The 26,530-nt window shown below is 36.4% G+C and overlaps 2 protein-coding genes and 1 long non-coding RNA gene across 5 annotated transcripts; 2 read left to right on the top strand and 1 right to left on the bottom strand.

Annotated features, from left to right (window-relative positions):
* The first annotated feature begins 754 nt into the window (after nt 1-754).
* On the top strand, nt 755-4,393 carry LOC110872452. Of its 2 annotated transcripts, XR_002554441.2 has the most exons (4): nt 755-912; nt 3,179-3,263; nt 3,568-3,658; nt 4,236-4,393. It is a non-coding gene; the product is annotated as an uncharacterized LOC110872452 (long non-coding RNA). The 2 variants fall into 2 exon arrangements; XR_002554440.2 differs by lacking the exon at nt 3,568-3,658 and having other exon boundaries at nt 4,236-4,390.
* Nucleotides 4,394-13,144: 8,751 nt separating this feature from the next.
* On the top strand, nt 13,145-15,533 carry LOC110872451 (dnaJ homolog subfamily C member 28). The gene is made up of 3 exons (XM_022121249.2): nt 13,145-13,430; nt 13,932-14,262; nt 15,119-15,533. Exons 1-3 carry the CDS (start codon nt 13,246-13,248, stop codon nt 15,218-15,220), a joined length of 618 nt encoding a protein of 205 aa, XP_021976941.1. The 5' UTR covers nt 13,145-13,245; the 3' UTR covers nt 15,221-15,533.
* Nucleotides 15,534-18,043: 2,510 nt separating this feature from the next.
* Nucleotides 18,044-24,588, bottom strand: LOC110872450 (N6-adenosine-methyltransferase non-catalytic subunit MTB). 2 transcript variants are annotated; one of them, XM_022121248.2, is made up of 6 exons: nt 24,410-24,588; nt 19,826-21,977; nt 19,175-19,279; nt 18,977-19,085; nt 18,740-18,891; nt 18,044-18,630 (listed from the first exon to the last, which is right to left on the bottom strand). In XM_022121248.2, the coding sequence occupies exons 2-6, from the start codon at nt 21,959-21,961 to the stop codon at nt 18,184-18,186; spliced, it is 2,949 nt and encodes a 982-aa protein (XP_021976940.1). In that variant the 5' UTR covers nt 21,962-21,977; nt 24,410-24,588; the 3' UTR covers nt 18,044-18,183. The 2 variants fall into 2 exon arrangements, with proteins under 2 accessions (XP_021976940.1, XP_021976939.1); XM_022121247.2 differs by lacking the exon at nt 24,410-24,588 and adding an exon at nt 24,003-24,187.
* Nucleotides 24,589-26,530: the final 1,942 nt, after the last annotated feature.

Genomic DNA, 26,530 nt, shown 5'->3' with positions numbered 1-26,530 from the left:
ATTTGAGGGATCATAAAGCTATAAGTTCATGAACAAAAGAATAGTTGCTAAAAGTGAAAGATTTCACCAAGGACCTTTAAACGGGTCAAAACGACGGATTCATAAATAATTTGATAGTATATGAAAGCGATGAATATCGCTAAGTTAACCGGACTAGTGGAAATAACGAGGTTACGTTATTTCAAGATTGCACTATGTAGTATGAGATACGTAGACAATTAGTAACCAAAAGGATATTGCCATACTTTTCTGGTAATACTAACAATTGGTCAAAGTAAAAGTAACGTTTAAAAGATTTCTCGGATCAAATGCATTGAGTTTGAACTCGATGAATTAAGCAAGAAAAGGTTTCGAGGACGAAACCTCTTTAAGGGGGGTAGACTTGTAACACCTCGAAAACAGGTTTGGAAATTAAACCCCATTAATACTAAAGACGGGGAAAGTACCGTTAGCGGTAAAAGTAAACCGGAAAATATTAGGAATCAAGTGAATAATCCTAATATTAATTAAAGGTGAATAAGAGCTTCCAGGAAAATAGAATGGATAAAAGGCCCGATTTAACGGGACTTAAAATAAAACGGGTTTTAACTCCCGGAACCCACTAAGTTAACTAGGTAAAATTAACCTAGTTAGTAATGAGTAACTAAATAATAAACTATGGGTTATAGTTTCATTTATGAATCTCTAAACTTGAGGGGCTAAACATGGGCAACTAGAGAAGTGTTTTATTAAAACACTTAAATAAAAAAAAAAGAGAAAACACACATACATGTGTGTACGTATACGATCAGAAGAAGTAGCCAGGAGAGCTCAAACCCTAGTTCAGCAAATCCTCCAAATCGAAGCTCAAATCAAGCCCGAATCGTCTGCATGATTACAAATTCGTGATCGCCTAGTCGTGGGGATCATAAGGTATGTAAAAATTTGATGATTTGTGAAGTTGTAAAATTTGAGTAATCTTCATAATCGCGAATTATGTATGGATTAGAGAGGCTATGGCTGAATTAGTGTTGTATGATTTCTTGAAAACAAACCCTAGATGTAAACTCGCTAATTTAGCACCATAAATTAGTGTTTTGGTTAACTAGTTATGTAGGTGCTAAGTGGGTTTTATGAATATGGGATGAACACTAGAATTATAGTGTTAAAATAGATGAACATTAGGTAAGTAATGCAAGTTCTAGTTGTAACTTATAAACACTAGACATAAGGGCTTGAAATTGATGCTTGAAGCTTGGTTGGAAGTTAATCAAGAACTTGACAAAAGAAGTATACGAATCTTGCACACTAGGTGTTTGTTAAAATGCCTAAATGAAAACTAAAGTGCTGAAATAGATGATATTTTTGACATCTCTTAGCCTACAATCACTGTGTTATAGGTTTCTAACCATTACCAAGAGTTTAATAAGGGTTATAGCCATGGAAATAGGTTGCATTTGATGGTTTGGGTCGAATTTGAAAGGAACCTAAACATGATTTCCGTAGCTTTTTATATGGATTTTGACTAATCATAAAAAAATCATATAAAATCAACCGTTTATCCGATTTGGGTGTTCTATACCTTTTCGGAAAGCTTATGAAGTAAATTTTTACTGTTTTCAATCATAAGAAACAAATGTGGTTGTTAAAGAGGTCAAAAATGTGATTAAAACTGCTGTTCAGAAAACTTAAAAGCTGATTGAAAAATGAAAATATAGTTGCTGTGCTGATTTTATAAAAATCATATAAAATCATAGAAAATTCGTTAGAAGGTGTACCTTATATGCTTGCGAAGGTATTGAAGTTTTCTACGATCCATTTTTGAACATGTTAATCTTGTTCGGACTTTAAATGGGTCATAATGGTCGATTACAGCAGCTGAATAGAAAAATCGCTGCACATTAATAATGTTATTATTAATCCGGAAAAGGCATATGATTAGGGGTGTTCAAATTCGGATATCCGGTGTTTCGGATATCCGATTTTTGGATATCCGCAAATTTCGGATAGTGGATTTTAATATCCGAATCCGTATCCGAAATTTCGGATATCCGAAATTCGGATATCCGAAATTTCGGATACGGATTCGGATATTTGAATCGGATATCCAAATTCCTATTCTTGAATAAATATTAAAAAATCTATTTCCAACATTCATTAAAGATAAACCTCATCTTCATCGTCACCTAAATTAGCCAGCCATTATTTATCATTCTCTGATTCAAATATATCAATCTACAAACAACGAACATATACCAATACAAGGAAGTAAATATTTTATTTAATTTTCTGGAGTATTAACAGATATGAATCTACTTAATAAATTGACAATTCATCAAAAAGTTACTCATGAGCTTACATTAATCGTGTAAAGGGGATTAAAGAAGATACGATGAAGTTTAGACCAACCAGTTAACAGAAATCGTTATATACTTACAAATCGAATTGTAAAACTACATCTTTCTTAAAAATCCGATTAAACGATGGAAAGGCATGGAAGAGTGTAGATTGAATTCATCTAAGCAAGCGCAAGTTGAGTTAGAGGAAGGCCGGTGACTAGAACGATGTGGAAGAAACGAAACGGCGAGTTGTAGATTGAAAGATGAAGTTTGAAGAATGGGTTGGACTCTCAGTAAAGAAAAGGGGCTGAATGGAAGCCAGGAAAGGAGGGTTTCTAGAAATAAATGGTTATATTTATATTTATTATTTTAAAAATATAGTTAATATTTCGGATATCGGATATCCGAAATATCCGAAAATTTCCCATATCACTATCCGAATCCGAATCCGAATTTTCGGATATCCGCGATTCGGATATCCGAAATTTCGGATATCCGAATTTTCGGATAATTCGGATTCGGAATTTCGGATAATTCGGATTCGGTTTCGGATTCGGATTTTTTTGAACACCCCTACATATGATTGCGTATACTTGTTTAGTCATGAAGTATTTATTGTTAGGAACAAATAGCACTTTATGTGACATGCTTAAAGTGTTTAAAATCACTTACTAACTTGTTATATAAGTAATTTCACTAACGGGTCAAACGATTAGTGAATGAAAATAATTATGGTATGAAACTAGTTGTTGAATATATGGCATGCTTTGATTTATAAGTGTGTAAAAAAGGGGGTCCATAGGGTGATGGCCATTATATAGAATGACCAATCTAACCATCTTATGGATGTTATGATATAGTTGACTCTAAACAAGCTAGGTGGGAGCTTGAAAAGGAACGGGTCAAACGGATCATGGATGCGAAGAATGTTTGCGCGGACGCGAGGTAAGTAAAGCTTACACTTTTTTTTAGGATACGTATTTACTTTATAGATTATAAACACGACCAAGGTTATATCCGAAATATGGGTTCCGACACGAAATGATACGGGTCGGGACGAATAAAAGGATAAAAACCATGTTTAATGGCAAAAAGGGGCGAAATGGGTTAAATAATGAAATGGTAAATAAATACCATTCAAATATAAGTGCAAAATGTTGGTCGTTTAGACTAAACAGGTCAAATGGTAATGTTAACACCATTTGATGAATAACGACTAACAAGTGCATGTCGAGTCTAATGCTCACAGGGTAAAACGGCTTGTGGAATTTACGTGGCTATGAATCAGCAAATTATTAAGGCAAGGCATTAAAACGGGTCAATACTTTGACCCGCGCCAGGTACGCGTAAATTTGGTGGAAGATATGTGAATACCTTAATGTAGAAAAATGACATGTGAAAGTAGAGAGTGGGATTTAAACTTAAATGATTAAATTCTCTCTAACGGGTCGAAATATGCATTTAAGCGTAGATGGGTCAAAATCTTGTAAAAAGGTAATAAGCCGAATGCATAAAAGTCTCAAAATTTATTAAGCCGGATGTCGGACTTTAACTCCATGTGATGGAGAATCAAATTACAAACATGTAGGAAGAAATGGTAGGTCAAACGGACAAGCGAATTTAAAGATACGAAAGATTTCGTGTCAATTACAGCAAATGGAAAGGCTGAATGCAGAGGCCACCGTAACTTACGGTGCCACCGTAAGTTACGGTGGAGCTGAATTATTTACGGTGGTTGCCTACTGTTGTACGGTAGGAAAATTTTATTACAGAGGCCACCGTAACTTACGGTGCCACCGTAAGTTACGGTGGAGGTCACTTTCAAATTTTTGTTTTTGGAATCAATGGTTTCCCGGACTCGTTTGGACACGTTTTAAAGCCCGTAAGACTAAAGCATTTCGTGTTTATGAAATGTAGGTACATTTTGGATGCCGGAAGACGATCAAGCTCGACGAAGGACCGAACACAATATAGATACATGCTTCCGCACTTTAACACTTTGCAAATTTTAAACAACGAATTCAACCACGTTATGTAGAATAACTTATGAATTGTAAAAGTTTTAATAAATTCGTATTTTTATAGTATGTGTAGGCTTAACTACACATCTAATTGTTGACGTTTACATATAAAATTGTTAATTAGTTAACTAGGGTGTTACACCAGATTCCAAACTTCATATGGTAATCGATCTCGAACAATACATACCGGATAGAGACAGTGATTTTCTTCGGTCAATTTCACTGCATTTAGTGTTTAGAGGTGGGTGATTTTGAGAGACGGTGGTGGGTTTTTTTGGGGAAGATGTCGACGGTGGTGGGTTTTTTGGGGAAGATGGCAGGTTGTGGTGGTTATTGGTGCAGGTAGCAGGTGGTGGTGGGTGTTAGGGTTAATGGTAGCAGGTGGTGGTGGGTGTTAGGGTTAATAGTGAGTGGTGGTGGTGGTGAGGTGGTCACGGTTGGTGGTGGTGAGGTGAGGTGATGGTTTGTGGTGGGGGTTGTTGGTGATGAAGAAAAGAGAAGTGTAGAGAGAGAGGGTACAGAGATAAAGAGATGATCAGGGTTTTTTTATTTTTTTTAATATAAATTAGTTTATAATTTTCTATAATGACAATTTTGTCTTTATGAGAAATGAGGAAGAAGACAAAAGTCTGTAAGAAATCCTGACAAAATTACATTTTTTGAAATTTGGACTAAAATGGCAACAAAATGCAAACCTCAGGGACCCAGATTTAAAAATTTTGGATTTTGGACTAAAGTGGCAAAAGTGAGCAAACCTCAGGGACCATTTTGGCTATTAACTCTTTAAGGTTTGATTAATTTTGTTGAATTAAATTTTAGAATCGTGGAGCGAAATCAAAGGGAATTCCAAGAGCGATTACTGTGGTTTTCAAGTTGGGAATTGCTCAGAATTAAACTGACCCTTGATTTTTATTTTTGAAGCTTGATTTCACTGGGTTAGTGTGATGTGGACTAATCAGAGGTGACCTTATTCCATGACATAGCGAGTGCAGATTACGGTTTCTTATCGATGGATGTGAGTGCACTTCATCCTCACTTTGGACAATTTGTTTAGTTTTTATTTTCTTTAAGTGGTTTATATTTATTGGAATTTTGATAAAGTTTGCTTTAGCATCTCTCAGTATCTGCTATTATCCTTTATTTATCATGACAAGTGTCTGACTTAAGCACTATTATTGGTTTACTAAACATTCAAATTTCGTGTTTTATACAGCTTAATGCATTCTGGTTGAAATGGGCATGTTTCGAATTTGCTTTATATCAAATTGGCCAGATATGATATGTTTTTTTGTAAATGGGTAATCATATGTATCTGTAAAAGTTAATTCTTTTTTCGCAATAATCAGAGTATCATATAGTATAAGATTTGTAATTCAACATGTGTTGTTGGGTTGATGCAGGTACAACTAGGTAATTCTCTTATATATATAAGACTATTAGAAAGTTGAGTGATTGGCGAGAAATTAAGTTGAGTGATTGGTTAGGGACTCCACAAGTTGCTATCTCTCGTCGACGGTTATTTCTTGGAACAAATACTTTGGAAGATTGAAGTTTCATAGTCACAAGTCTCCAAAATGAAGGACAATCTCGACACAGTAATGACTGAAAATGCTGGAAGGATCTCATCCACTAAGGACTTGATCTTGCAAGAATCTAATAATCAGCTGACTTGACCGGTTGGGGGACTGGATTTTTCAACCAACATGGAAGGACCGTCTATAGTTGCTACATTTGCCATCTCAGCTAATGAAATTAAATACAGGTGATGATGTTGTCAAACCTGAAAATGCAACTTTTGAGTCCACTCATGTTCAAAATGCAAATGAACCCATGGAATAGCCTCGCGATGCATCAAGAAAACGAGTTACATTTTTCTTGGATTTACATAATATCTGAACGCATAACCTATAAAAACTTTTGGGCAAGAGTTGTTTTAGTCAACGTGATCTGACTTGACTGGTAGTAAAGTTGCTCACTTGACCGAAATTGGTTTCGACTTGTCATGTAACCCGCCTCGTTTTTATTTTTTATTATTTCAGAGTATGGATGTAATTCTATAGAGAAGCTACCAATAATGGAAGAAGAAAAGAATAATAACAACACAGCTCCTGTTTAGGTTTATGAAGATGCAAGCGAGAATGAACGACCACCTCCAAAAATACGCTCCATTTCCAAATTACCACCCCAAAAAACACAAATAGCGGCTAGACCTTTGCACAAGAGTGGCTCGAGCTTGTGGAGCCGAAGAACCTCAGGTTAGGCCTTGCATCATCATGTACATTCCCTAACTTTCTCTGTTATTATTATTTTCCTGTGAATAAGAACCATGATAATTCAACCATCTCTGTTGAATATTGTTTTTGGAGATACATGTATACGGTTTTTAGTTTGATCTTATTGTTGTGAAGTAATTTGATTGACATTTGTTCATCACTTGAATTCAAGAGGAACAAAAATTTATGATGCTGACATTTTCTACGAATATCTTCTTGGATAGCTTAGGGGTTAGGTGGTCACTTATCATCGTAAATGAGTCAAGCTGAACCCGAGCTCGTATAAACTCGAACTTGGCTCGTTAACTTAAGTGAGCTCAAGCTCAAGCTCGGCTTATTTCAAGTTCTATATCCAAAGCTTGAACTCAACTTGTATCTTTTCAAGCTCGAGATTGACTTGTTGTAATTTTTTAATTACTTAATTGTTTATAATATGAATACATAATGATGCATTATGAGTCTTAATAGGCTATAATTGGTCTACTAGGCTTGAGTGGGTTGTATTTGGTCGTGTTAGAGATGTGAAATAAGTGTTAATAGGGTTGTAAACGAACCGAACGAACACGAACAAGGCTATGTTCGTGTCCGTTCGTTAATGAAATTAACATGTTCGCGAACTGTTCACGAACGTATACCGAACATAAGTTTATGTTTGTGTTCGTTCGTTAAGGAAATTCAATTGTTCACGAACAATTCGTGATGGTTTCGAACACAAATGAACGCAAGCAAATAAAAACGAACATTTAACTTGAAAATAAAAAATAAAAACATTGTTATCCTTAAACATTGGATATAAGTAGTTAAATACAACTATCAAATGATAAATCAATACACAAGAAGTCTACTACACCACCAAACGACGAATCAAGTTTAACTAACTTAGATATAATTATCCCTAAAAACGTCTTAGACTGTCCAAATTTTAACTAACTTAGAAAAAATAGGGTTTTAAGTTTTCAAGATGTTTAGAAAAAAATGTTTATTATTTAATATTTTTTAATATAATCAAAGGAACACGAACGAACGTAAAAGAACGAACATGAACGAACGTAATCGAACACGGTAAATTGACCAATGGAATATGAGGTATTTTGGGTAAGCATAGGAACCGTTTAATAATTAAAAATACATTATGTTTGAACCTAATTCGTTTTTAATGAAACTTGGTTCAAAATGTAGATAAGATTATTCTAGTTCTAATGACATATCCATTGTTTTATAAAACGTCATACACGCCAAATAAGTGAAGTAGCTGAATTAATTATAATATATATATATATATATATATATATATATATATATGATAAGGATCATTACAGAACACTAATTATTGCGAGAACAAAAAGAACAACTCTAAATCACTAAATTTTGGGATTTAAGGTTCATATTTCTTAAAATTTATGTTTTTTACATTCATATATGGATTATATATACATAAAAAATCATATATTTTCCCTACACTTAGTCTACATACATGTATGTAATTTAGCCTACACATAACCTACATGTGTGTAGGTTATTTAAAAACTGAAGATTTTTTCATATTTTGTTTTAAAATTGCAGCGTGAGAAATAATAAATCTTACATTTATAACATTTTCATTTACTTTTTACGTTTTTAAGATTGAAAAAATGAGTGATTTATTTTGTTCTGCGTGTTCTCGCAATATTTAGTGTTCTGCATAGAACCTTCCCAATATATATATATAAACTAAGTCATGAAAGTTTAGATACCTGCATGTGTAGAATCTAAATTGTAAAATGAATGTTTGTACGTGGATGCCACCAAATGATTGAAATTAAGAAAGATACACGTGGCTCAATTTTTAAGAGTGATATCAATTTTTGTGTGAACTCCAAGTTCACAAAAATGTAGTATATATAGAAGATAACTTTCAGCCTTTCTAAATGCTCAGTTCCTCCCTCTCGATATTTATGTCATTTTGATAACTCCTTTTCTCGTTACTAATTCACCCTTAAATTCTACAAAGCCTTGTTCCGTTTTAAGTGTTTTAACCCTTGACCACTGATACCTTGTCCGACTGACGTAGGGCCCCGTAACGTATGTCAAGGCTCTGCCTAAATTCATTGGGGTTCTGTCTCGTGACGTAGGGATAAAGTGAAATTGGATTACTATACTTAATGTAAGTGCACTATATATTTTATTAAATAATCCAGGAGTTATACCCAAGATATACCAACCCTCCTTAAAATATTTTAGACACCCTCAAATATCCTAAAACACCCCTGACACCATACACTTCCTAAAATACACCCCGTATGTGAAAACCGAACCCGAAATACAATATATTATTAAAAATAATTAAAAACAAGAAAATATAAGTTTAGGTTGTGGTTGTGCACTTACACCGCTCGAACCACCACGAGACGGTTGCGAGCCCCGTCCCTTAGTTTTTTTCTTGGCTTCGCGGGGTTGGTTCTCCATTGCTCGGTTTGAGAGTATAAAAGCTTGAGAGTGGTGGGTGTGGTAAAAGTTTGAGAGTGGTGGGTGTTGTAAAAAATTAGTGAAGTTGGTTATTTATATTTGTTTAAAAATTGATTTTTTTTTTAAATTTGACCGTTTGAAGATGACCGTTCCTCGATCCATGTGCACATTAAAGCGGTGAACCAACCCCGATTCCCCTCCCCGATTTGGGTCCCCGCGGTGATGGCGGTGGTGTTCCCGATCGGGGAATCGGGTCACCGAAACCCCTCCCCGCTAGTTCCCCGTGCACCCTAAGGTAGTTTGTCACAACCCTTTAGATATTTGTTGAGTTAATTAGATAGATGGACCCTGTGTTTTATAGTTAGTTTTCGTCTTTATGTACTAATTTTTTTTTAACAAGTTCAGGTTTTATGGTTTCAATTTTGTAACACCTTTGGTACTAACACCAGAGTTAGTTAATTTTATCAATATAATGACTAAAATACTCTTCCATTTTTTTTTTTATCAATGTAACACCTTTGCGTAGTAACACCTAATTTTATTTAAGTTTAAATCAATTTTACAAAATCTATTTATTTTTTTATTTTCATCTTTTTATTATATATCTTAATTAACATAAAATCTTTTATTTTTATTTATTTTCATCTTTTTATTATATCTCTTAATTAACATAAAATCTATTTAGTTTTTTTTATTTTCATCTTTTTATTAAATTTCTTATAACAATTAACAATATCAATGCAGATTTTAATAACTTTAATGAAAAATGATAGATAATAATAAATATCTTTCATGTAAATTAAAAAATAGACCAATATTTTTTTTGTTCGTATACATTTTACTATTTTAGAACTTATACAGTTTCTATATTTATTATATCGATCACTGAGATATAAAATATATATTAATATAAAACTAATTATATACACAATTCCGCTCTAAAAAATTAACTACACGGTTGAAAAGTTTACTCGATACATGTTAGTTGAATCAAAAATTGAAAGCGAGTAAGGTTTACATTAGTTAAAACTAACAGCTTTCTACATGTCTATTTTTTAATTTACATGTATTATTATCTATCATTATCCATTAAAGTTATTAAAATCTGCATTGATATTGTTAATTGCATCATAGTTATTAAAATCTGTATTGATATTGTTAATTGTTAAATAAGAAATTTAATAAAAATATGAAAATAAAAAAAAATCGATTTTATGTTAATTAAGAGATATAATAAAAAAGATAAAAATAAAAAAAATAAATAGATTTTATGTTAATTAAGAGATATAATAAAAGGATGAAAATAAAAAAAAAATTGATTTTGTAAAATTGATTTAAACTTGAATAAAATTAGGTGTTAGTACCCAAAGGTGTTACATTGATAAAATTTAAAAAAAATGGAATGGTATTTTAGTCATTATATTGATAAAATTAACTAATTTTGGTGTTAATATCCAAAGGTGTTACAAAATTGAAACCACAAAACCTAAACCTGTTAAAAAAAAGTTAGTATTCAATGGTGAAACTAGCAATAAATCATAGGGTCCATCTGTGTAATTAACTCATATTTGTTTTACCTAAAATAGTATTTAGATAACTTTTGAGTATGGTTGTAAAAATCCCGACTAGCCTTCGATTAATCACTAATCGGTGGTTCACCGATTATTCGCTAGGCGGTCAATGGCTAACCTATTCTGGCTAAATTTTGGTCGATTCCGACCGAATTTCAACCAAACCTTATAAATTCTCATCACTTACTTAAAAATTGGTTAATGAGGGGTTAAAATATGTTACCTTTAAAAAGCTACATATAAAAGTGTGTGTATATAACTAAAAATTACATATAAAAATCTCAATCTGATTAATCCCTATTAATCCCGAATAATCATTAGTCGATACCTTAGTGACCGACTATCACCTAATGATTCTTACAACACTGGCTTTGACGTACACCTACCAAGAATATATAATTAATGTAGTCTCATAGAGTAGATACTCTAAGGTCGTGGGGTATGGGGCGGGGGTTTGGGCGTGGGTTGGGGTAAAACGCCCAAGGCACCACCCCGGATGAGCTTGGGTTGTGGCGTGGCCCCTTGGGGCTTGGCTTTCAAGCCGGGCGTGGGGCGGTTTGGCCAAGCTAGCTGGCGGAATATCATTTGCTCACCGCGCCACGTCAGGCTGTCACCCCGCCACGTCAGGCGGTCAAAATTTCAAATTTTGAATTTAAAATTCAAACGGTCCCCCCAATACCACCAAACCGCCACCCCGGTCTTCCAACAACCCTCTAGATATTTGTAACCCCCACCCACTGGTCCCCCCATCCCACGAACCGAAACCCCACCGGCTACCCCTTCTCTTGAACCCGCTACCCCACTGGTCCCCCCCCCCCCATTTCACGAACCCAACACCGCTATGGCATCGTGGACCCATGAAGAAGAAATGGCATTCGTCACTAGCGTCGTCGACGCTATGAAGGGACGGCCACCAGGCCAAACAAAATACTGGGTGGAAGCAATCACGGCCTACCGACATAACGTCGGTATCGACCGCCACAACCTCAACGCGTGCCAACATAAATGGCGCGAGCTACGGCCCAAGCTCGGCCGTTTCAAGGCTTACTACGAAGCGGTTCCGAGCGGCGAGTTGAGCCACGAGGACCGGGTGGCGGTGGCGAACATAGAGTTTCGAGGCAAGGAGCGAAAGGCGTTCGACAAGATCGACCTTTTTGAAATTTATTTAACGCTCTAGGTTTATTTTGTAATTTTTATAAATTATGTAATTTTTAGGATTATGTAATTTTAAATTTTAATGAAGTTGTAGGTTTTTTTTTCTAAATGTTGTGTGATTTTTTTTAAATTTTTTGTAATTTTCTTTTTAATTTATGCCACCGGTGCACCCAACCCAAGCCCAACCCACGCCCCGCCATACCCCGCGGACACGTAACCAGGCGGTGGGGGGGGCTCCCTTTACACGTGTCACCAAATGCCCAACCCAAGCCCCAACCCAAGCCCTACCATACCCCACGGTCTAACAAAACACTTTGATTGATTGAACGTAATTCAAAGTGTGTGTATTCTTACAACACTGGTTTTTATTATTTTTTATATCAATGAGAATCTTTTGAATGGTGAAAAAATCTTAAACTAGTTGAGAGAGATCTCATACCCTTCCAAACAGAGGGTCCTAACCCCACTCTGGCCAGACTATGTTGTCTTAATCGGGCCCACGCTGGCGTCAGAGTTTGGCTAACAACGTTCCCCGGGAAACCATATCACCCATTGTAGGAGCTTTCGCCGCCACAAGAGAGAATCTCTCTGGCGTAACGCACGGTGGACTAAAACCCGAGGTGGATTTGGGAGAACTAACCTTCATTACCTTTATCCATCAAATGTAGCACTAGTCGGGATTAAACCTAGTCTCCAAGAAAAACCAAGGCAATCCAACCACAAAATGCTGAATCTATCTCCATAGTTGGCCAATAGTACCCAGGGTCATCAGGTGATCATATATCTTTGCACCGCCAATATGTCCTGATGGATTCCTCCTACTTATTGTGAATATCGAATTTGGCTATCATTCGAGTCTTTCCACAAATTATTCATTGAGCCCATGGGCAGTCGAGTTCATAAGGGGATTGCATCACCAATTTTTGTTTCGCATGATGAGATCCGTTGTATCTTGTGGAAGGTTCGATTGGCTTCATCTTCATCAAGGCGTCTAATCGTCTTTCTAGTGTTATTGATACCGTCAACGACCGCAAGCTCCCCCCTGAACTCCGTGGCTAGCCTAACAACATTAGGGAGGAGGATGTATCACTATTTTCCCTTTTCCCAGTTTGGATTTACTATAAGCCTGAAGTCTAAAAAATGAAAACAAAAGCTTTGTAAAATGACCATTTTACCCCTGAGCTAGCTAAGTTATTTTAATTGAGGTTAGTTTTTTGGACTAAAATGACACGTTTCTAATATATCAAGAAGATAAATGGTGCAATTTTAAAAATTGGTCTGAAAAGACAAAAGAAAAGACAAAAGAGAACAAACCACAGGGCGAAAAAAGAAAGTTAACTCTAGTATATAAATGTCTTTATAGGTACTTAAAGAACAAACAGGCACCGGCGAGTGGAACTCAGGTTCCTTATCTTGACACGTAGAAAACAGAGTCTTTCCACAATTGCGACCCGAGTAGCCGATGGGCAGTGGAGTTGGTAAGGGGATCCGGATGGCATCACCAATTTTTGAGATCCGTTGTATGTTGAGGAGGGTTCGATGGGCTTCATCTTCATCGAAGGCGTCTGATCGTCTTTCTGGTGTTATTGATACCGTCAACGACCGCAAGCTCCCCCCTGAACTCCGTGGCCAGCGTAACAACATTAGGTAGGACTTAGGAGGAGGTATCACTATTTTCCCCTTTTCCCGGGTTTAGTATAAACGGGTTCGGGTTGGAACCTGCAAACACCTTTAAGCGACTCGGGTATTTTTGGATGTGATTTATCTTAAAGTTAAAGACAAAATTCAAATACAAATAGCCATACCGTGCAAAACGTACGAAAGGCGTGACATGTTTTGATTTTGTAGGGTAATTTTGATCCTTTAGGGTAATTAAGAGTAAAATAATTACGAAAATAGCAACGCGTTTTTTTTTTTTTTTTTTTTGCCTTTTCACGTCTTTTGTACCGTTTGTTTGACAAGGCTAGTATGTGGCAAGTCTGCGAACACGACCCGTTTGATACCCCTAGGATTTCAAAGAATAGGGTTACCTTGATCACTAATGTAGGTTATATATATAATGGTGATAGTTAATTTAAATCTACATTCATATTAAGAAGTTGCAGCAAATATGTTGAACTCTGATTGATCTTAGGGGTGTTTGAGCAGGTCAGAAACGGATATAATAAATGTTGTTGAGCAAAGGATTTGGCATTCTATGGAAGAGGGTCATTTCGAGAATCTACCCGGGAAGGGGAAACCGCTAAACTTAAACACAAATCCTCATGCAGATCCGGCTGAGGACACGTTGTATCGGATACTTTCAAGGAACAAATGTGCACCCGAATGGGTCGAACTTAACAAAGGAATCAGGAGTGATGTTGCTGAATGGCGCTTGATATTAAAGAAAGCATGGTCTCACAAGGAGACTGGAGATATGAGTAAATGGAATGAATATTCAGATTCATTGAAAGATCAGCTACGTAGCATTAACAATAAGGTGCATTATAACTCAGAAAGCATATGTGTTTAGACCATAGTTCGCACTCAACGCGCAAAGGGTGAGCCTTGGGCCTCCTTGCAAGGCGCTTAAAGAGCGACAACCTTTTTAGGCGAGTCGTTTAGTATAAAAATACAGTTTTTAGGGATTTTTTACATGTTTTAGGCTTCTTTAGGGCTAGTTTAAGTTGTTTTAGGTTGTTTCCAGGCTTGTTTAGGGTTCTTATAATTGTTTCAGACATGTTCAAACGATTTTTGACCGGAATTTTGTTGGAATTTGGCCTGAAAATGCATCTGAGGACCTGAAACCGGGGCTTTTGAAGCGAAGCGAGAAGGCTGGGCTGGGCCTGAAAAGTGGGCCTAGGCGCACTCCTGAGGTTTAGACTATAGATTGCAACTAGGACAATTGTTTCTTGATAGTCTATATAACCAATTTCGTCTTGTATCCTTCAAGGGAACCATTAACATTGCACCTTATGTATGGTCTGTTCAAAAAGCTCACTTGAACTTCACTCGAAAAAAGCTCGTTTTGTGGCTCGCTAAGAAAAACAAAACTAATACATGTGTGGGTGTATGGTAGACTTTTTTTTGTCTTATATATCAATGTGTAAATAACTAATTAGAAATTTTGAAATGAATGAATAAAAATAAGTTGGGTCGAGCTTTTTATGAGCCAAGTTTCAAGCTTGACTTTTCAGCAAGATAACATTATCAAGCCAAGCCGAGCTGGCCTCCCCCCCCCCCCCCCCCCATTTGATTACTAGATATTTAACATAATTCGATTTGACCCGTATCTATATTTAGTCTGAAATGTCACTTTCACAACCTAACACGACTATAAATGACCAATGTTGCAGGTTTTCAGGTATAATCTAATTGTACCATTTGGACGCCAGATGTTCGGATTAAAATGGGAGAAAGAAGTTTCCCGCATCGAACAAGAAGCGGCTGATGCCTAAGAAACAAGAATGCTTGTTATCTTCAGCTTCTATATAAGCCTTCAGCCTTCCACTGCTATGCTTTTTAAAGATTTGACTTGTAATGAGTCATATATGTGTGTTGAAATGATTGTAGAACTCCACTGTAGATCTTAATAGAATAAGTATCTCCTTTTTAGGTGGAATAGGGTAGTGGTGTTTAGTATTCGGTTTGAAACCGATGAACACCCCTCCATGGGACACTAGAATGTATCTTGGTTATAAGTTAAAAAGTTAAATTGTAGTTAGCCTATTCATGAGGGTAGCCTCTTAGTGTGGGTTAACAGCATAAAAATGGGAAAATTATGAAATTAGCCATTGAATCACACAAATCACGAAAATAGCCATTTGTAGCGTCTTTATGGAGACTCTAGTGTAGTGTCTCTATGGAGACTCTATACCTGGTGTAGCATCTCTATAGACACGCTACAATCTTTTCATTTTTTCCCTTTTTCCACCATGATTTTTAAACAGATGTAACTTTCAATCGTTTAAAAATATCATCGTATGGAAAAGTTATACCCTAAAAACTAAAGCCTAGTAAAAATTCAACACAAATATCAATTGTTTGCTAGAGTTTTCTTACGTTTAAAAATATTGTCTCTAATATCTTTACTTTCATTGGTTGAGTGATTAACTTCCTGAGCTACTCTTGTGAAATATAAAAGGTTTTAAGACTTAACCAGTAAGCCATCGGGGCTAATCTGATGAAGGTTTGTGTTCTGTTTGCATCTCCATGTGTCGCATGAAAGAGTGATCGGCTGCCTTCCATTTATCCTCATCGTTCTATCTTCGCTTAGTCAACAACATGACCAACAACCAAAGACCCATATCGATAATCGCATTCCATCCATGAGCACCTTGAAGTTCCCAAAAAAAAATACCTTACAAACTCATGGTTTGTACACCATGATTCGACCCCAAAATCTAACCTGAACCAGTTGATCATGCAGTCCAGATTATGATATGTTCTTGCAGCCATTACTGTCGCTTTATCATGGTTGTTTAGACACTTTTGCCCTGTACACCATGAATGTGCACTGAAAACCGCCCCAGAAAGCACGACGTTGTCGTCTCATTCGCTGAGCTTTTTCAGGTAGATTTACGTCACGTTTCACTGCTGTGACACGGCCACCAATCACATTATTGAGCTTAGTTTATTGTTAAGGATCCGAACATCTAGTGGGTTCATACCATCCGTTGATTCAAGTTCTCCAAAAGTAACAAATGTATAGTTCAACTCATATCTAAAATATACACGAATTCGAAATAAAATTCATTCCAACTTCAGCCATGTAACAAATCCTTTCTCTGTAAAACAAATAAAAAAAAGTAAATAGATCAATAAACGAATTCATCGCAACAAATAGAATGCGTCTAAGAGAAAGAGGCGTGTAAGGAGAAGAAGATTGTGCTGTTTTGCCGCTAAAACGAATCCAAAGAGGAGGATTACAATGACACGTGGCAATTAATAGCTTGAGTGGTTGTCAAGTAGCTAGAGTTTGTTTTAATTTATTATAATGCATAGATGTACATGTTTTAAATATATGAAAATGAATAACATAGATAGATGTTTGGTTTTGATTAAGATAATAAAATCATTTCGTTACTAAGAATATATGAGATTGAATTAAAATCATTTTCTTATACAGGAATTAAATCTAACTTATAATAAAAGACTCCAAATAATGTCACATGACATTTTCTTCTCCAACCTCATAAATTTTATTTATATCTGTTTAATAAATTTCTTTTAATATTAATATTAATTAATGACTAATATATAAATATCACTTATTTTTATCCTTATCTTTATCTAAAATTAATAAATAACTTCAATTTTACAATTTAGACCCTTTGTTTTTTTACTTTTAACCAAAAGTTTTTCATCTTTTACAATTTAATGCCAACTCTTTTTTATTTTCAATTTTGGTCCACCATACTTTTCATCTTTCCCAAGTTTTTCGTTTCGTTCTAAATTTTGTGAGTTAACGCACCGCAACATGCGTGTGGGGTTCAACATTTTTTCGTATATTTTTTTCTCGTTTGACTGCCCCGTCGCATCACATCTATTTTTCTGCATTTGACAAGTTCGTCCTACACGCGGGTCCTGGATGGACTTAGTTATTTTTTCTATGTTTTACGTTTCAGTTTAATTTCCCAGCAACGAGCGCGCGTGACTTAAAGATTTTACGTCTGTTTTTCGCTCGACGTTATTTTTTCCCGTTTTTATTTATTTTATTTTTACGAGCTTTTCCGGTGTTGGTGGTCGATGACAATGGTATAGTATTGCTACTACTTAACGCAGTCTTATGACAACCGCTGCAAAGCAGGGGCTTAATACTAGTAAGGAATAATCAACTTTTAAGGATAATATTCACTTTTCTCTCAATATATACTTTTATGGCCTAAATTAGTTTTATGGATTTTGCAATAACAAATAAGGTTTGTCAACTCAAAATGTGATCGACAAACAAAAGAATGATGGTATGGATCGTAATAAACATAGGAATTTGAGGACAATAGTCAATTAGTCATTTACTAGCTGGAATTCCAAGAATAGGAATGAGCAAATGGTAACCGAACAGATACCGGTATCAAAGCGTATCACACCGGGTCAATTTTAGTATCGATTTGTTACCCACTTTTTGCCATTTTCAGGTGGTTAATTTACCTTTAAATACCATACCGTACCGTAAGAGTACCCCATCTTTCGATACCAGTACAGTACCAAACTCATCCTACGAAGAAAGGTTCCATGTTGAGCACAACATAGTCGATGATTGCTATAGTGCCAACAAGTAATATTGTAACAATGCCTACACAATCTTTGTAAATTGATGAGACTTTTGACTTTAACAAAGTCAAAGATCATTGTGAAGAATAGATCATCCCAATATTGAAATGAACATAAGACTAATAATACAATTTAAAATTGTTTTAAGCTACATCATATTGTTCATGGCTCTCTGGGTTTCAAAATCCATGAATTCACCACCCATGGGTCCAAAAGGACCGTTATAACCATACATGTTATCAAAAAACCCTTCATTCGGACCACCCATAACACCGCCCATCGGAGGCCCCCACGGAACCGGACCAGAGATATTAGAGCTAGATGCTTCTTGGTTCATTCCCGGTCCATTGTGGCTAAGCGGGTCGTTGCCACCTGGCCTCTTGTTGCCACCGCCGCTACCTGGCGTAAGCGATATGGTATTCGTCTGTTGAGACTGCTGCTGCATTTGAAGTTGGTTTTTCATTGGTGATTTCGGCCTGAGAGCTTCAATGTCTGGAGTTGTCAGCACGAGATGACCCGCTTCTGGCGGTGGGTTTCTTCCGCCTCCTCCTTGCCATACTTTCCCATCCTTATCCGCAAAATTACGAACATACCCCTAAAATTTCAAAAATAGAATACAAATTATTATAAAGGGTAGGCATCTTTCATTATTGTATTAATTTACTTCCTTTAAGCACTAAAACAAAATAATGATTAAAAGTTACCTCGGAGTTGAAATTTGACGAGGACAAGTCTTTACCGACGGTCAACCAGCCAGCACGTATATTATGATCTTCACCAAAAAGCTCAAGCCTACGGCGACCAAGTGAAAAATGCTCGATAATTCGGTACATATCTTCAGGTTTTGCAGTAGAGCCTGCAATCCCATTTGTAAAAAACTTGAGTTTAACATGCATGTTAAGTAAAACGGTTTGATATCTATAAATATTTAAAAAACTGACCGTATGGAGGCTCCTCAGCGATTATTACATCAGTATCAATGTTGGCATGAATTATGTGTCCATCAGTGCTGCGTCTAACAGTTCCTTTTATCCCCATCAAACAGTGCTCCTTAACAAATATAACAGATAATTTTGCAATCAATATTTCATAAATATAACTTTAAAAGGATAACTGAAGAGATAAAATAAAAGGTCAACCTTTGAACGCTGAAATAAAGTATGAGAATCATGGCGTAATCCAGGTGTTGCGGTGGTTTTGTTAGTCTTCACCCAACATATATCCTCACACCTACGGAACCCCCACTGGAATAATGCAATGAAAAAAAATATTATTAAAGTTTGACCATTGGTCAATCGAGAGGATCGCTAGTGGATTTAAAATAATAAAAAAATAAAGAAAGAGTAAAATGCCATTTTCGTCCCTCTGGGGTTTGGCCAGAGTTGTAACTTTCATCCAAAGGTTTGTTTTTCTGCATCTGGATCCAAAAGGTTTAAAATCTTGCCATTTTCATTCGGCTCGTTAACTCCATCCATTTTTCTCCGTTAAGCCAGGGGTATTTCCGTCTTTTTTGCTAACTTTAAGAGCAATTCAGTCTTTTTCATGGGTATTCACCGTCTTTTAAGTCGGCAAAAAAGACGGAAATATCCCTGACTTAACAAAGAAAAATGGATGGAGATAACAAGCTGGATGAAAATGGCAAGATTTCAAACCTTTTGAATCCGGATGCAAAAAAACAAACCTTTGAACGAAAGTCGCAAAACTGGCCAGACCTCAGCGACGAAAATAGCATTTTACTCAAAAAAAAGTTGAAACATAAAAAAATGGTTCGGTTTTGGCACCGTCTGTACCTTCTTTAGACATTGTCGACCCTGCTCAAGGCCAACTCCGTCACCAACCCAGAGGAAAACAAAACACGGTGTGTCTGCGATTGCCTCAATCTTGAGATTCATTATTTCCTCAAAAGTCCAATAATCCATATGATCGGTAACACCAGGAGCCCGATGAACATATTCCTCCCAAGGTGGGTCCACAAGAATAACATCAAACTTGGTCCCGAAAAACTCGGGTGACAGAACATGCTCACGCAGATCACACTTGTAATACATAGGGGCAGAAGCGGAATTAGCAACAATTTCATCTTTTTTCTGTATAAGCTCCCGAAGCTTTGGATAATCTTCAACAACACTAGTGAGTTCCAATTCCCTGATAAAATTCTGGGGCCGCATACCAGTGTCAACAAAGTTTTGGGAATAATCGTTTTGTTCTCCTCTAGATGGAGCTTTACCGGGTGGCCCGTTGTTTCTAGGTGGGATCCACCCTCCGGGCCCCTTGTCCTGTTGCTGACCACGACCCATGGGTCCTAACGGGTTGAAACCAGGGCCCAGGATGTTTGGAGGCATTCCTCTTACAGGTCCCGGTTGGTTGAAAAACATAGCAGGGTTTTGTGGGGTCCCGATATTTGGAGGAAATATCGGTCCAGACGGCCCGCCAGGTGGGACAACTCCAGGCCAAACAACGGGAGGAGAAAACGGCGGGATAAAGACAGCTGGAGACATGGGAGGACCGGGACCAGGTGACATGGCGGGAGTAAGTGGTTGCATGCCGCCAGGTGGCGGCATCCCGAGTGGTCCGAAAGGTGACCCCATCATTGGCACTTGCATGTTGACTGGTTGACTGTCTCTCCCGGTGGGCCGTACCCTTCCTCCTCTCCCCATTCTGTTGTTAGACTGTCCTTGCCAGCCGCCACCTGGACGACTGGGTAAATTACCTTTTTGCCCTCTACCTATCCCGCCCTCGATATCATCCTTATTTCTATCGTCTCCATATCGATCTTTTGAACCTTCAACAGATTGATCATCAGTGTTTCTTGCAATAGCAGATTGCTCATCAACTTCATTCTTCCTCCCATAATCATCATAAGCTTTAGTTTCGATCTCTATCACATCATAGGTCCTGTTCCGACCCATATGTCTTTCCGGGTCGACCCGATCACGATCACGACCACGTCTTTGAGATGGTGACTCCCAATCTCTAGTATAGTCATAAGGGGCATCACCGTCTTTTGTTTCCTGCCTTCTTTTCCAGCTGTCATCTCTTCCTCGTGATCTTTCATCCCTGTAACTGTCTTTTTCTAGATCCTTCCTTCTGTAACTGCCACTTTTGTCAGAATCCATTTCACTGTATTCACTATCGTGATGACGTCTTGTGCTTCTCTCAGGTGTCCTAGACCTTGTAGAGCGATCAATGTCTTTTTTACCCTTGTCCCGTTTCAATGTGCTGCTATCCTCGTCAGCATTATAGGATCTTTCAGCTGTATCAACTTTCTCCTTACCTGACATGTCATCAGTTTCACTTCTTTTTTCGTCTTTTTCATGGTATTTAAGATTTTTATCACCTTCACCGTGTCCGGTTTTTTTATCGTATTTTTCCGCATAATTTTTACTTTCTTCTACCTTGTCGCCAATATTCGCATCATCCCATCTTTTTCTCGGATTTCTTCCTTCTTTTCGCGTATCCTTTTCTGGCGGCTCGACGTCATGCATTCTTTCATCTTTAACCTTACTTCTGCTTTGAGAACTCTCACGGCCGGTCAACTTAGAAGTTGACTTTCTTCTCTCGCTTCTTTCTCCACCATCATGTCGGTTTTCACCGTCTCCGTCTTGATACCAATTGCTTAACGACTCCAAAGCACTCTCTTCTTGTTTCTTTTTCATTTGTTTTGCTCGTGATTCTTTCCGTGACTCATAATCATCCTCCTCACTCACTGCCTTGCTGGCGCCACCTGGCCTCTTTCTACTCTCGCTTTTCTCCTTTCTTCCGTTATTTTCCCCTCCCTCGTTTTCCTCTCCACTTCCGGGTTGCTTTGACTTTCCCGACCTCCGTTTTCTTCTCTCGTCAGCTTCCCATGCTTCGTCATCTCTGCCACCTGAACTATCTTCTATATCCCGTTTCACGTGACCTTTTACGCGTTCGGGTGAGCCCATTAAATATCACCCCAATCTATAATACAACACAAATCAAAAACATTACAACCACACCACCCTGAATAATTCAAGTAAAACACATATGCACACAAAATTCAATTGACAACAATATATGCAAAACAGAAAACAGGGGGTTCTAAAATAAGGTCTTGGTAAGCTACTAATGATCGTATACTAAGAACAGATAACACATCCTGTAGACATACCGACAAGCGGTAACATGTAAAGTAAGTAAACCCCTAAGGCAATAAATCTACAACAAAACTAAACTGCGAAAGAACATATCAGGTTGCTATCATTTTCTCATTAATCATAATGAACAATACAATCCTCTATATATAGAGGTGAGTTTGTGATCTAACTAACTAACTAACTAATCCTCAACAACTCAACAAATCCTTAATACTACGTCTTCATGAACTCCTATCATCAACCGCCATAACTAGGGGTAGCAAAATGGGTGGGTTGGGTAGGTTTGGGTAATGGGTTAGGATGAGTATGGGTTAGGATGGGTTTGGGTTAAAATGGGTTTATTAAGAAATGGGTTAGGATGGGTTTAGGTCAAGATAGGTTTTTGTCAAGATGGATTTGGGCATTAGGCTAAAAATATAAATAAATAAAAAAAATCAAAAAAAAATTTTAAAAAAATAAAAAATTTAAAAAAAATAAAAAAAAGGTTCGGTGCTAAATAAACACTTTGTTGAAATTTGATTGTTGATTCATTTTCAGCTGAAACAATAGAAAATCAGTTTAATACCCCTCTTTGTTTGCGTCTTTAGCTTCATATTCTGATATTCTACAGAATTTGATTGTTTTTTTACAGGTTGCGCGCGTTATAATGGCCGGGAACTGGGATGAAAGTCTTGAAATCGGTAGCCAATCAGATGACAGCTTCCAATATGAAAGACTACACATGGAGCTTATTTACGATGCGTTCATATGCCCTCTTTCAAAACAAGTAATGACAGACCCCGTAACCATTGAAAACGGGCAAACATTCGAACGTGCAGCCATTCAAAACTGGTTCAACGAGTGCTAGAAACGAGGCTGTTCAGTTTGACATGGCCCGGGTATCGTTGAATCTCAGTTGCCCCGAGACGGATATCTTGCGCGCTCTAAGATTTGTTAACGTATTTGCCAACAAAGTGTTTCAAATAAGCATAAAGACATTCAGAAACAACCTATGACTATGGAGTCAAATTTTCATATTGCATACAATGAAGACCAAATAAACAGTCAAATAAACAAGCTGCAAGTAGCCAAATAAACAGTCAACTAGACATCAACTTTACAAAAAAAAAAAAAAAAAAAAAAAAAAAAAAAAAAAAAAAACCTAGACATCAGCTAACTACTAAAAAGTAGAAGTCGACTTTTTTGTGTTAAAAAGTGATTGGAAGATAATGTTTGGGGATTAAATTATTACTGTTTCTTTTATCTAAATTGGTTTGATAATTACCCAAATTAGGTGACATTTTTAATATAGGATTCAAGATTGATCTGAGTAATACATTAATTTTACACCTATCTGAATATGTCTATAAATCGTGTTACACAGATCAAAGATGGTATACATAAGAACTTTATGTGGCATACCCGAATGTTCTTTTTTGTCTTAGTTTTTGATTCTACAATATTTGGTTCCATATTGAATTTACTAATAAGATTAGAAAAGTTTGGTTCTTGTCAGTCCATTTACATAAACTCGAACCAACTCCTCAAACTTGAAAACAAGTCGTTTGTTTGAATGAAAACAAACCCATTGATTATGTATCTAAGATTGAAAAACAAACGGTTTAATTGTTGGTAATTTAAACGGGTGAAAAGTTTGGACCACTATATGTTTCACACTCACTCAAGCATTTCATCAAACACCTGGTAGGCATTCATTCAACACACTACATAAACATCATATCGTTCAACACCCCCTACCAAACAGCATAGAAACCCAACAATCAACACATCATTATAACCTATAAAAGCACAGAAACCCAACAATATTTGTAAACAATAACATAAAAAACTAATTGTTTCTGGTACGTACCAAACAGAGGGATCTGATGCTGAAGGTGTAGGCAAATTAGTGGTGAAAACAGGAAGAATTAGAAAGGATAATCACTGGTTTGAAATCAGATGATGATGGTGATTTAGGGTTGAATCCACGATGATGGTGATTTAGGGATCTGATGATGAGGTTTGACACAAGTCACACACCGTTCCCATTGAAGTATGATGGGTATTAAACAATTAAAAATAGGTTAAACATATAAGTCAATTTGAAACCCTAGCGTATTAAAATCGACTAGCATACAAATTTATCAAACTTGTGATTGCAAATCAAGATAATTAGGTTTAACCTAACCCTAATTTCATTCAACGAAAATAACTGCTACAGATTGATGAATGTAGGGAAGCAGTAATGATTGATTGGATGAATGAATGGAAACATACCTTTGAAGATGCGTGTTTGGCGATTGTATTAAGAAAGAATTGGGGGCGAGTGAGTGGATCTTTGATTTGAAGCTTCAAGTTGAGGAGGGGATTTTGTATGCTAGTGGACGATAATGTTTTAGCCGGATGTCCGTTAGGGTGCCATTTAGGGTTTTAGCCCCGTACTTTCAAAACCAAATTGTTGTAGTAGCCGGTAGGCACCGTGTTTCGGTGGCATTGTTGTTTATCGTTGACGGCATATCAATGTGATGCGTTAATCATATGAAAATGTGTGTTTTGACGTATCCGATCTAACTCAGTGTAACCTATATAAGTATTGTGGTTACAAAAGAAATGGAATCAAACTCGGGTTGGTTCGTTTAGTAAGGGTTCCACTTAACCACTACACCACCCTTACCTTTACATCAAGACTTAAGCGTCAAAAAAGTAGTGTAACTCGAATTTATGCCGCCGAATGAAAACATATTATATTTGACCTGACTTGTTTCTGAACACAATTTACAACAAAACATAGACCAACAAAAACGTACACAAAAATAAGCATGAAAACGTATTATATTTTACCAGGCTCGTTTATGAAAAATCAATGTATCAAAGCATGAATTTATACCAACACGTACATTATAAAATAAGCACGTGGGAAAATATTGTTTTTACCTTACGTCAAAACGTAGACCAACTAAAAACATACATAAAAATAAGGATAAAAACGCATTACATTGACACGACTCCTTTCTGAAGAAAAAATTACGTTGAAACGTGAATTTATACCGACACGTACATAAAAAATAGCCACGTGAAAGAAATAGTTTTTGTTTTCTTTTAAGCTAAAGAATGATAATACGGGAGGTGAACTTAAAAAGCTAAGAGGTGTTTTAGAGCATTCACATCCAATCCATCAAATTATACATACATTCCACTACAAAACAACTCCTATATCAATATATTTCCACTAAAAACAAATACTTTTTCTCTTTCATTTCAATTAAATAATATTATCATTACCTTTTTCTCTCACTTCCACTCACAACCACTTTCAAAATATATTAAAAAATTATAACGGGTGAACAGTGTCCCCCCAAATATACAGATAAACAGTAACATTTTCTCTCTCCTCTACTCACAACCACTTTTTATACCCTTTATAATATAAAAACTCCTCCTCACATAATTTGATGGTTAGGATGTGAATGCTCTTAGTCATAAGTTTCTTACTACCCTTGTCTGTAATTAGGAGTGTAAGTGTCAATTTTCAAAAAATTTAGAAATGTAAGGGTGAAAGTGGCAATTTTCAAAGTTTAGGAGATGTTTTTATGAGTTGTATACAATTGTCTCGTTAAAAAAGTATAAATATTTAGAACTACATAACCTAAATGTGAAATTTGCTTATTACTTGGTAATTAAGTTTCTCTAGCAATTGGCACACCATTATAGGGTGGAGATACAATAGAAAGTTTATTTGGTTAGGAAGGATAGGAAGTGATCTTGACCATCCATTAAGTTAATCAAGGGCTAAGATTAAATCAGGGAAATTGAAAGTAAGAAAAGAGGCGCGTGAGTTTGTTCAAGAGCATTCTAGTCAATCCAAGCCAATAGTTTCTCTCTCTTCCAATTCCCCCCCCCCCCCCAAAATTTTTAAACGTTAATAACTCTTTCATACGACATTATTTTTTTATAAAAATTGCACCAAAAAAACGAGCGTTTTTTTATCTTTAAAACGAGTATATTATTGCTATATTTAAAAAAAAATTAAAACCCAGTTGCGTAAAACGCAATAAAAAACCACCAGTTACGTAAAACGCAATGAAAAAAAAACCTAAAAATGACATTTTTCTAAAACGCAATGCACAAAAAAACAAAGAAATGACTTATTTGTAAAACGCAATGGCCAGAAAACACACAGAAATGTCTTTTTTGTAAAACGCAATGCACAAAAAACACAAAGAAATGACTTATTTGTAAAACGCAATGGCTAGAAAACACACAGAAATGTCTTATTTGTAAAACGCAATGGCCAGAAAACACATAAAAATGTGTTTTACCTAAAACGCGATGCACCAAAAACACAAAGAAATGACTTATTTGTAAAACGCAATGGCCAGAATACACTTAAAATGTCTG

The sequence above is a fragment of the Helianthus annuus genome, chromosome 8 (genome assembly GCF_002127325.2).
Source record: "Helianthus annuus cultivar XRQ/B chromosome 8, HanXRQr2.0-SUNRISE, whole genome shotgun sequence".
NCBI classification, from domain to species: Eukaryota; Viridiplantae; Streptophyta; class Magnoliopsida; order Asterales; family Asteraceae; genus Helianthus; species Helianthus annuus.
This window is presented reverse-complemented; position numbering and strand designations above follow the sequence as displayed.

What these genes read in the sequence shown, in the direction of transcription:
- LOC110872451 (XM_022121249.2), top strand. Translation starts at nt 13,246, where the DNA reads ATGGGCAGTGGAGTTGGTAAGGGGATCCGGATGGCATCACCAATTTTT. An exon ending in GGCCAGCGTAACAACATTAG is followed by an intron (nt 13,431 to 13,931) that starts GTAGGACTTAGG and finishes GTGTTTGAGCAG; the next exon opens with GTCAGAAACGGATATAATAA. An exon ending in TACGTAGCATTAACAATAAG is followed by an intron (nt 14,263 to 15,118) that starts GTGCATTATAAC and finishes CCAATGTTGCAG; the next exon opens with GTTTTCAGGTATAATCTAAT.
- LOC110872450 (XM_022121248.2), bottom strand. Translation starts at nt 21,961, where the DNA reads ATGGGCTCACCCGAACGCGTAAAAGGTCACGTGAAACGGGATATAGAA. An exon ending in GTCGACAATGTCTAAAGAAG is followed by an intron (nt 19,280 to 19,825) that starts GTACAGACGGTG and finishes GCATTATTCCAG; the next exon opens with TGGGGGTTCCGTAGGTGTGA. An exon ending in CGTCAAATTTCAACTCCGAG is followed by an intron (nt 18,631 to 18,739) that starts GTAACTTTTAAT and finishes TTGAAATTTTAG; the next exon opens with GGGTATGTTCGTAATTTTGC.